The following is an 11,624-nucleotide window of genomic DNA, read 5'->3' on the forward strand; positions in this document are numbered from 1 at the left end:
AGATTACAGAACATTTCCTTTATCACAGAGTTGTATTGAACGGAGCTGATAGCAAGAAGATGTGGTATATATATATTTATATTCCATGGAATATTATTCATCGTAAAAAAGAAGGAAATCCTGCCACTTGCCACACAAGGATGAACCTGGAGGACATCATGCTAAGTGAGATAATCCAGACACAGAAAAACAAGTACCATATGATCTCACTTCCATGTGGAATCCAAAATAATCAAACTCACAGAAGCAGAGAGTAGAAATGGTGATTGCCAGGGACTTGGGGGAGGGGGAAATGGGGAGATATTGGTCAAAAGCTACAGACCTCCCGTTATAAAGTGAAGACGTTCTGGGGATCTAATATATGGCTGGTGACTCTAGTTAATACTGGGAATTCCCTGGCGGTCCAGTGGTTAGGACTCGGTGCTTTCACTGCCATGACCCAGGTTCAGCCTCTGGTCAGGGAACTAAGATCCTGCAAGCCGCGCAACGTGGACACAAAAAACAAAAAAAATACTGTATTGTATACCTGAAATTTGCTAAGTGTTCTCAACACATACACATACACACATATGTAACCATGCAGGGTGATGGGTGTGTGAATTAGCTTGATTGTGGTGATGGTTTCACAGCATGTGCACATCTCAATCATCACATCGTGCACCTTAAATGTATACAATTTTTATTTGTCAATTGTGCCCCAATAGAGCTGGAAAAAGTAAATACTCACTTCCATACCTAATTTTGTAACATTTTCCTTAAAGAGGGCCTCCCAAGTCATATAAGCTTTGGGTCCCACAGGGCCTGTCTCCTCCTGCCTCATCAACAAGCTGCAGGAAACACAGTCCCACCACGTCCTTCTTCATTCGAAAGGGCTCAGTGGTCTCGAGCACAGGCTTTGAGGATCGCAGATCTGGGTGGGGATTCCGGCTCTGCCACTTCTAGCCGTGTGCCTGTAGGCAGGTCCTCTGAGTCTCAACCCTTAGTCTAAAAACAGGGGTGAACTGGTGCTTGCCCCACAGGGTGACGTGATATAACATCTCAGCGCAGCCGGCTCACAGTAAGCACAGCACACGCAGCCCACTGTAAGCACACAGTGAGTGTCAGCTGTGACTATTTTTTGGTGTTTTTGGAGTGAAGGTTCATTCAGGAAATGCAGGTGAAAAGGGGCATTTTCAGACAAACAAAAGCTGAAGGAGTTTGCCGTTAAGAAGACATCCCCTACAGTATGTACTTCGACATAAGGAAAACTGACTCTGATGAAAAGTCTAAGATGCAGGAAAGAATGAAGAGCAATGCAAGTGTAAATACGTGGGTCATTCTGTGAGCATTTACTGTACAGAACAATAATAATAATGCCTTTCAGAGTCTACAAATAGAAAGAAAATGCACATCAACAAAGGCTAATAAATTGGGAGGGAAGTAAATATAATTAAACTATTCTAAGGCCTTCCAAGAGGACGGTCCAGGTATTGATTAATCAGATCTTGGTAAATTGGGTGTGCAAGTTTTAATCTAGGGTAACCCCCACCAAAAGAATAGAAATGGGGGGAATTCCCAGGAGATCCAGTGGTTAGGACACAATGCCTTCACTGCCGGGGCCCAGGTTCGATCCCTGGTTGGGGAACTAAGATCCTGCAAGCCACACAGCGTGGCCAAAAAAAAACGAATACAAATGGGCTTTATAATTTCTGAATCAGTGGAGAAGAAATGGAATGATAAAAACCACTCAGTCTAAAAGACAGCATTAAAGGAGAAAAGAATGAGTGAGACAAGGACGGTTCACAAATGGGATGTTAGATTTAAACCAAAATATATCAGTAATTGCATTAAATGTAAATAGACTAAATGTTCCAGTTAAAAGACAAAGATTATCAGAATGTTCTTTAAAATTGTACCTTTTGCTAGTTATGATATTAGTCAAAAGAATTCTAATGGAACTTATTCTAGAGTAAGAGGGTCAATTAAATGATAAATTTATAAATGATAAAATTTGTATTTACTTAATAACAGACTCAAAATGTGTACACTAAAAATTTACAGAACTAAAAGGAGAAATAGACAAATCGATAATCTTAGTGGGATAGCTTCACACAGCTCTCTGAGTAACAGACAGAACAAGCCCACAAAAAGCAGTAAATATGTACAAGATTTGAATAACATGACCTAATGGACATATATGAACAACTATAAAACCCACATCCTTTACAAGCGCACATAGACCATTTTCAAGTATTGACTGTTATATGCCAGGACTGGGCACTTTTCCATACATTATCTCCTCTTATCATCATAAAGCTGTGAAACAGTCGTCTGGGCTGGAAATCTCCCATCTGCCCTCCCAACCCACTCACTCCTTCTCTTACTCTGTGTCCTGCAAAGCCCACCTGTGTGGGCTGCATTCACAGGCTCCTTTCCCCTCTGGACTCTGGCTGGGTTTAGCCAGAACTGTTGGGAGGAAGAAGGGTAGAATAAGGGCATTTGTTCTCCCCACCCCTCTGCGGGGTTGCCGGGAGGGTCCCTGGGGATGGCTAAGCTCCAGGCAGCTGCCCTCTCCAAGTTCCTGTTCCCACCCCTCCCCCTGCGGCCTTCCAGGTGGCAATGGCCCAGCTGCTCTTAGTCCTGGGGGCTGTGCCATCCCTCGCGGGTCTTCCTAAACGTTGCCCACACCTTTCCAAACTCTCTTAAATTGCCCAGTTAGACTGTGCCATCCGTCTCCTGCAAGGACCCTGGCTGTGTCCCAGCATCCTATTTGCAGTTAAGGAAACGTAAGCTCAGGGAGGCCAGTGACTCACACGAGGTCGTGAGACCTCCTGTCACAGGTGCAGAATTAAGGACAGTCTCCCCCCTTGCTGGTATCTTTAATAAATCGCTAACACGACCCTGGCACACCCCTTCCACTTTAGACAACAGTATGCCCTGTCACTGTGTCTGAGTAACTCCTGAATGTGAGTGGTCACGTGGCCTTCCTTGGTTTCTTAAACATCAGGAACACTGTGTCTTCCACAGTACAGTATTCGGCTGTTTGTTAATTAATTTCTGCTGCATAATACCTTTTAGAGGAAGTTGTTTAATAGCAGTGATGACCTCTGAATTTAACACTGGGTGACATTTGATATTTTGTCCTCCTCCTTTGCTGTTTTTCAGATCGCCATGAAGTTATCTCCAAAGAGATACTGGAGCTGGACCCCTGGGAGAACCAGTGGAATGTCGTGGCCGTCAACACCCTCATGCACGACAGCTATGATGTCTGCCTGGTGGCGAGGAAGAATCCCCGCGACCTCATCCCCCCGCCTTCAGAGTCAGTGGAGGAGAGTGGGGGCACTGAGGTCTGTGTCTCTGTGGGACCCCCAAGGTGTCTGCCAAGGAGGCACTAGGGATGGAGAGCCCACGGCACGTGTGGGACGTGTGCATTGCATGCATCGCGACCCTGTGCAGAGCGGCATGCGCTGGGCACTGCAGGGGGTGTGTGCAGAGTCCACCCTCTGGTACCCAGGCTTTGCAGTGTCTTCCCCAAGCTTGGAGGGTAAGGGTGGAACCCTCCGCCTGCTTCACCCACAGTTGAGCATATCAGAAAACAGCCACTCCCAAAATATAATTTAGGGATGACATTTAAATAACACATAGAAATCCATCTATTTTACTTACTGTCTATGCTTCTGGAAGCCCAGTGGATTCAAAGAATGCATTTTGGTAGCTATTCTTCACCCATTTCCCAGGAGTTTCACACGCACAAGGCTCTTGTTTAAGCAGGAACGGTCAGTAAATTCCCTAGAGCTTCCCTAGGGGAAGACCATCCTAGACTGAGACGCTTTCTTCAGTGCAGAGCTGTGTGACTGTCATGACCGCTCCCCGTGTCCCCAGGTTCCAGCTGCTAACCCAGGCAGGAGGGACAGATCCATGGAAGCTGGAGCCAGTTGGAAACCTGCTTCTGCCACCACAAAACAGGACCAGTCAGACCCAGGGCGGGCTGTCCCGCGTAGGCTAGACTCTCAGAAGGCAGGGCTACACCTGTGTCTTTGCAGGTGTACCCCAAGTGCCCATGGCAGTGCCTGGCACATGCGCGGGTCTTTGGGTGGCCAGCATGGGGAATGCCCCTGCTCCAGCCATGTGACCACAGTGGAAGCTGCCAGTTTCCCTGGATGGGGTTGGGGGGGGCCTCGTGGGAGGGCCGTGACTTTTCTAGATGCACTGAGTTCGGGATCTAGGCTCTCGTCCCAGCTCTGCTTCTTAGCACGCTGCATGATCCTGGGCAGCCCAGCCTTTCTAAAGCCTTATTCTCCTCCCGTGCAGAATGGGAAGGAAAGTGCTCCCTAGGGTTGGTGGAGAATTGAGTGAGAAAGCGCTGAGCACAGTGCCTGTGAGACGCAAAACAGGAAGTGTTCTTTAGCTGCTGATACTTTCATGAGCATTATCGTCGTAATCAGCATCTCCTGAAGCACAGTGCCCAGAACACCCGGGCTTGGCGTGGCATCTTGGGGTTTCAGAGAAAGATGTGCATGGGATCTGAGATTGCTCTGAAGCCCCGGCCCCTCCAGGTCCAGGTGGGCTACTGATAACCCAGGGTTTCTTTTGGGCCCTGGATGCTGCTCCTCTGACCCATATTTGTAACTCTGCCCTCCTGTTGTTGGATAGCGTGAGAGATTCTGCCTCAAACATTTCCCTGTCTTCCCTGTTTTCCCCTTAATTGAAGGCTGTCCCAACGTGGCATGGGAGGACTCGTAAAACTGGGACTGTTTGCTAGTTCTGTTCCTTGTGAGACAGGATGGTTAGGCGCTGAGCAGGGGGCATTGGGGAAGTGGTCCAGATGCTGACAGAAGCCGCAGCCGCCAGTCACGCCGGCTCAGTCTGTGCTCGTCAAGGAGGCGTCACTGTTCTCACTGATTGACTTTATAATGAGCAAATGCTCTAAAAATGAATATTAAATAAAATGTCACTGATGGAAGATCGCTTTCATTTTGGTTTTCATGCTGCAATTCAATGTACTTTTCGTCTGGGGAGGGGACGCTTAGCACTTCTGGGCAGGAACCAGAGTCGGGGATGACCAGCCTCAAGGACCTCGGGAGCGAGGCCCAGAGGCCAGGACGTGTGAGGTGGGCAAGGGCGGGGCGGGGGGTGCGGTTCCCAGGGCGGCTGAAGCACCGGAGGAAGCCCAGGAAGCCAAGACAAGGAGATGGGGCCACACAGAAGGCCCCCATGGCCACCCCAGGAGCCCGGCCCTGGTGCGTCAGCCACACGTCTCCCGGCGAGGAAGTCCTTTAAGACCGTCCCCCACAGTCCAGTGTATTCGATCGAGCAGGGTGACAGCAGACACAGCAGGTGGGCAGAAGGCCTCGCGGAGCCCGCGTCTCAGCTGAACCAGCCCCACAGCAGTGGGAGCCGTGCAGGGCCAGCGCAGCTGGGGGGAGGCATCAGCAGTCTGCCGCGAGTCAGAGCCGGAGATGCCAGAAGTTTGAGCAAAGAGCACAGTGGGTCAGCCAAACCAAAAGACCAGAAAATCTTTCAAAGGGTGGTGCCCCCTCCACCAGGGGTCCTTAGAGAGAGCCCCAACCGGATGGCCTACGCTGTCCACCCCAGGCCCTGCTGGAGCACCGAGAGAGAATAGCTGGGGGGTGCACAGTCAAGGCACCCCACTCCTCCGCCAGCACCAGCACACCCCGCCAGGGGGCCCCGGCTCTTCTTGTTCCCAGCTCACTGGCCATCGCAATCCCGTTCCCATCTCCGGCGGTCAGCTTAGCACAACACGTGGACCATTCAGGGAAGGAGACGTAAGGGAGCTCTATGGAGGGGCTTTGGGGAGAGGCCTTTTTGCTCTTTGACAGACGTGGAGAAGAAGACGTGGGCTCTTCTGCTGAGACTCTTCTAGGCTGCAGGGCCCCTGGAACTGCAGAGACTGTGCTGCCGTGAGGAGCAGTCTGCAGCTGGTCCAGAGAGCCGGGCGGGATGGGGGATGGGAAGGCCCTGGTCCTGGGCGACACAGAAGAGCCACAGAACGAACCAGCCACAGGACTTCCTGCTAGACGCTCACTGTTAGGATAAATGTTCCTTATTGTTCAGGCTGCCTGGAGTTGCTTGCAGCCTGAGACTTCCGAACGATACTCCAGCCTTCCTCTGCCAAAGTCGCTTTTTCCTGGGGTGACATATGTCACCTCTGCCAAAGGGGAGGGCTCAGCCCTGGTCCCTGGGACATCTGGTGATGAGGTGCTTTGGTTCTTGCAGTGAGAAGAGGTGTGCACGCCTGGTGAGTGCCCATGGTTCACGATCCCGAGCCATTTCTTAGCTACCTCTAGGGTATTTCTCTTCTCTGACCTTTGACGTTGTTGATTACTGCATATCCCACCCACCACCTGTTTTTGTAAATAAATTTTATTGGAACACAGTTATGCTTACTGTGTACGTATTGTCTGTGACTGGCTTCACACTGCAACAGCAGTGCCCTGGAAGTGCAGTAGAGACCTCTGGCCCTTTCAGAAAAAGTCTGCCAACTTCTGGTGTATTCCATCAAACTTTCTTGAGGAAAAATACTGAGCTAAGGGAATATGTAAATTATAAAGGAATACACATGCATATTCCTCTATTTTTACATATATAACATTTTACGTATATATAAACATATATAACATGGTTCTATTCCATTCTTCTTTCATTCAATAGTGTGCTTAGAGAGACTATTTCATACGCTCTCCATTTTTACCAGCTACATAGGATTCCATCATAGATGCAGCATAATTTCTTTAACAAACCACCATGCGGTGGATGTTTCTGTTGTTTCCTCCAGCTGTTCTTTTTTTTTTTTTTTAATTTTCTTGGCTGCACCCTGTGGCACGTGGGATCTTAGTTCCCTGACCAGAGATTGAACCCACGCCCCTTGCATTGGAAGCTCGGAGTCAACCACTGGAGCACCAGGGAAGTCCCCTTCTTCCAGCTGCTCTTTGAAGGGGACTCCATTCTTTGCTTTAGGCTCTGACACCAAAGTCCAGGCTGGGGGCTGTTTAGGGGGTGGGGTCTGCATTGCACTTAGGTTCTCTACGGAAGCTCAGGAGCGTTAGGGGTGGATGCAGGAGCCTACCTATCCGTGCTGTACGTGGCCTCGGGCCACTTAGAGACAGGACAGGTAGCAGCCACGTCGTCGGGGAACAGACCAGTCTCCTGCAGGCGGGTCTGAGCTGGGCAGGGGGCCATCGGGAGCAAGCGGGCAGGGGGCACCGAGAGGACACCACTGGCAGGCTGTGCCCATCCTGCAGCGTCAGAGGCTCAGCGGTGGATGGTCTCCACCGGCAGTGGAGCCCAGGACAAATACACGGGTTGGAAAGAGCTAACAAGCTCCAGTTCCAGGCCAAACATGAGGTTTCCCACACCAAGGCCACCAGTTTCAGGTCGGAGGCAACCCCACTGAAGGCTTGTTTCTCAGCCTTCCCAGTGCTGTGGGTCTGCAGAGCGACATTCCAAAAGGGAAGTGCGCCAGTGCAGGACCTGCAGCCTCTGAGAACGTGGACCAGGGAGGGGCGGGGGCAGCCCCAGCCCGGATCTGACGGCCCCCAGCTCTGAAGGAACCACTCTCTCCCCTTCTCCACCACCTCCGCTGAGCACACACCAGACACTGCCAGGTTGTCGAGAATAAAGCAAGAGGCCACCGCGCCGTGGAGGGACTGCTCAGAGGGAAGGTGGTCAGCGCGTTCTGAGCGCTTTTACAGAGCCCGGCCCTGCTCCCCACGCGGTCACGTCCTGGAGGAGAGAAGAGACCTCACGGACAGTGAAGTGACCTCCCGTGAGGGGCTGGGGTCCAAACCCAGCTCTCCAGGCAAGCATGCAGCACAGCCCATCGCCGCCAGGTGTCCTGCTGTCTCACAGCTGCGTGGTTCAGAAGTCCACGGAGGGCCTCAGGGAGCCAAGGTCAGGGCGTTGGCAGGATGCTCTCCCCTTGGAGGCTTTGGGAAGAACCCACATCCCTGACTTTTTCAGTCTCTAGAGGCCACTGGTGATTCTTGGCTTGTGGCTGTTCCTCCATCTTCAAAGCTGACAATCCATCTTCACATCTCCTCCTCCGACACCCCCCTTCTGATCCCCTCCCACCGGTGAGGACCTCAGATTGCGCTGGGCCCACACAGATATCCAGGACCACCTTCCCATCTTAAGGGCATCTGATTGGCAATTAATTCCCCTTTGCCATGAAAGGTTCCATGGGTCAGCATGCACACGTTTGGGGAAAACCATTGCTCTGCCTACACACCATCTAACGCGTAGAACTGCCCATAAAGCACATCTGTTCACAGCCTGTGTGGAATCTCACGTGGACACCAAGGGCCAGGGCCACTGGGGCACAACAGCAGGTATAAATGCAGGCGCTGTCAGAGGCCCCATGACATCCCCGTGGGGGACAGTGAGAGGGAAAGGCTCCCCTCACCTGCAAGATGACCTGCAGGATGACCTCCATTCTGCTCTAACAAGGGCCACAGATTCAAAGAAGTAAGGTGACCACTACACATGAGCCATCACATAAGTGACTCACTTCTCTGAGCAAAGTGACACTAACTGTTGGGGCAGCCTGGCACGGGGGGGGCTGGGGGGAGTGGTCCTGGGGCCAGTCCGTGGGGCAGGTGACTGGCAGGCTTGGGCGTGCTGGATAGATGAACAGGACGGGCATTCTAGACCCAGGAGCAGCCTGTGCTGAGGCCCCACATGGGGAAGGGTGTGGTGGGCAGTGTGAGGGCACTGGCCAGGCTGAGCGGGCGGGGTCACCATCACCACACCTCCTGGGTCACCATCCTGGGGTCCAGCCATCCCCTCCTGGGGTGCCTGCCCACCCCCATCCCCCACGCCTTCCCAGGCTGGCATCTCCCAGAGCCTCAAGCAGCTGAGACACACAGTCAGTGAAGCAGCTCCTCCCTCTGGTGGCTGGACCGGACAGTGTTCCTGCAACAAGGCTGTAGCCGGGAGCCCTGACACCAGGACACGCTCCCTCCCTGGGGGCCAGGGAGCCACCTGCAGGTGCACAGCTGCTCGGACACCACCTGGATGGCTGGGCTCAGGAGAAGCTAGAACCTGGGACAAAGTCCCTTAGGGTTGTCTACAACAGGGAACAGAAAGAAGGCCTGCGCCTACGAACGGGTAAGCAAAAAAGCTGGGAAAACGGGCAAAGAGATGAGCACACTTCACAGAAAGGGCGCCTGGAGTGGCCAATAAACCACGAAAGGTGCTCGACCTCTAGGATCAGGGAAGAGCAAGTCCACCTGGAAGAGGGACCACTTCACGCCCTCGTGGGCAGGAGCGGAGGCAGTCCTGGGGGCGCTGTGCTGGCCCCGCGGTGGATGTGCTGGAAAGGCCCGAGAAGCCCCTGCGGAGAACAGTGTGGCGTCACCGGCTCAGGCCCCACCCACCCTCCTGGAGGCCAAGCCAGCGTCCCCACCCCTCCACCACCACCACCAGCTCTCACCGACACTCACAGCAGTGTTCCTGCGATGGGGGTAAGGAAACAAACCAGTGCCCTGGACAGGAGAAAGGACGAGAGTCCAGGTACAGTTGTGTGTGCAACTTCTAAAGAAGGTCTTTTAAAGGAAGGAAGCGTGAATTTCCCTTCCTCCCTCCTGCTGGATGGAATGCAGATGTATGGCTGGCACTTGAGCAGCTAGGTTGGACTATGAGGTGTCACACGTGGCAGAGCAATAACACAGAAGGAGCCTGGGCCTCTGAGGCCACGGAGACTGGCAGCAGCCCTGGGATGGCTACTTCCAGACTCCTTGAAAGTTAGAGAAATCAAGTGTCTGAGCTGCTGTTATTTGGGATTTTCCGTAACAAGCAGCCAAACGTAATCGTAAGTGATACAGACACCATGGAGGACAAGTGAGCAACGGACAGGAGCCCTTTAGAAGCCTGTGGAGGGTGGACTGGACAGGGCCACCCAGGAGGGAGGAAGGACAGTTACTGGGTGATGCATTTGTCCTGGCAGTGGACGCTGTGCCCAAACAAGGGCGGTGATGGCGGGGGATGGGCCAGAAGACACGGAGGAGGTCAGTGTTGGATGTGGATATGATGACCACAACAGAGCAGTGAGATGGGTTCAAATTTCTGAGTCTGGAATTAGGAAACTGATGATTCTGTTAAACACAATAGGAAATGAGGCAAGGAGAATGTTTGTGAAGCAAGGGGACAAACTTGATTTTCCCTTCTTGCTCAGATACTAATTTTCTGAGTCCTTTTAGACCCACACTAATTTCCAGTGGGCTCTTACTAATAAAGAATTTTTTTTTTTTTTTTTTTTTTTTTTGCGGTACGCGGGCCTCTCACTGCCGTGGCCTCTCCCGTTGCGGAGCACAGGCTCCGGACGCGCAGGCTCAGTGGCCATGGCTCACTGGCCCAGCCGCTCCGCGGCATGTGGGATCTTCCCAGACCGGGGCACGAACCTGTGTCCCCTGCATCGGCAGGCGGACTCTCAACCACTGTGCCACCAGGGAAGCCCTAAAGAATTGCTTTTAACAAAACTCAGGGGAGTGATTTGTGAACACAAAGGGGACCGTCAATTACTGACTGACGGACCCCCCTTTAGGAAGCACCGGCATGCTAAGTGCTTTACACACTTTTGCTCACTGAGTTCTCAGCCCTGCGACACAGTTCAGGAGATCACGACTCGCGTTAAGCTACCTGCCCGCAGTACCAGGGCTCATCAGACACCTGGGTTTGAAGCCGGGCCTTCCGACTCCAAAGCCGGAACCGGGAATCTCGACAAGAATGCTCTTCAAGGCAGCCTGGGCTGAGCACGAAGATGCAGGCCTGCCTCGCACACGGAAGGCGTCCCCGCTGACGGACCAGCCCGGATCTGCCACACTGGAGCTAAGCGCACTCAGCAGACCCTTTCTCGCTCCAGAGCACCTGTCTTTCAAGCCCCTTGTGTCGCAGTGAAGTCCCTCTTGCACATCAGAACACAGACACACTGCCTCTTGTCTTTGGCCACTTCCCGCAGCAGCCCTGACCTCCTCGGGGGAGGAAGCCGGGCTTGGAAAGGAGACAGGAAAGACACAGCAGCTACCACGGCCCCAGGCCTGACCTCCGGGCCCGTTCCCGTCCTGCCCCGACCCTGGTCACTCAGGATGGCGGAGGGACACTGGACCCTGGGCGCCGGGCGTCCCTCTAACCCTGCGACTCCCAGCACTGCTGCCCTCATTCACTCAGCAAACACTGCCGAGCAGCCCCCGGCGCCCTTTGCTCGAAGCCCGAGCATGAAGGCAGGCGGCTGACCTGCTTTCTCAGAGGTAACGGGGCAGAGCAGGGGCAGCGCACATACAGGAGGCTCAGCCCGGCGCCTCGGGGCTCCCCTCCCCTGGGGCCGGAGGCCTGCGGAGCCCAGCCCCTCCCCTGAAGGGAGCCGGCCAAGCGTCCCTGCAGGAGGTGCTGGGAGCAGAGAAGAAACGTGGGACCCACTGGTCTGCGGAGGCTGTGAGGCCTGGAAGGTGCCCAGAGCGGCCCCTGTGCACCCGGCAGTCAGCAGAGTGCCAGGTGGCTCTGGGCTGCCCCAGGCCGCAGTCCGCAACTGCCGCCCAGGTCCCGCGAAATGAGAGAATTGGGGTAATAAAATAAAGTCTAACCTTTTCTTTTTCCTTTGTGCTTAGTCTAGTCTCACTCGCTCACAGGAC

General features: G+C 53.3%; 1 protein-coding gene across 1 annotated transcript in view; it reads left to right on the forward strand.

The window, feature by feature from the left end:
* KBTBD12 (kelch repeat and BTB domain containing 12) overlaps nt 1-3,875 on the forward strand; it is a gene marked incomplete at both ends in the record, with an annotated part of 39,269 nt that extends 35,394 nt beyond the window's left edge. Inside the window, 3 exons of the mRNA XM_079714074.1 lie at nt 3,145-3,326; nt 3,436-3,523; nt 3,862-3,875. Coding sequence (XP_079570200.1) covers nt 3,145-3,326; nt 3,436-3,523; nt 3,862-3,875 — 284 coding nt within the window. The remainder of the gene's footprint in view (nt 1-3,144; nt 3,327-3,435; nt 3,524-3,861) is intronic.
* Nucleotides 3,876-11,624: the final 7,749 nt, after the last annotated feature.

The sequence above is a fragment of the Hyperoodon ampullatus genome (genome assembly GCF_949752795.1).
Source record: "Hyperoodon ampullatus genome assembly, chromosome: 10".
Taxonomy (NCBI): Eukaryota; Metazoa; Chordata; class Mammalia; order Artiodactyla; family Ziphiidae; genus Hyperoodon; species Hyperoodon ampullatus.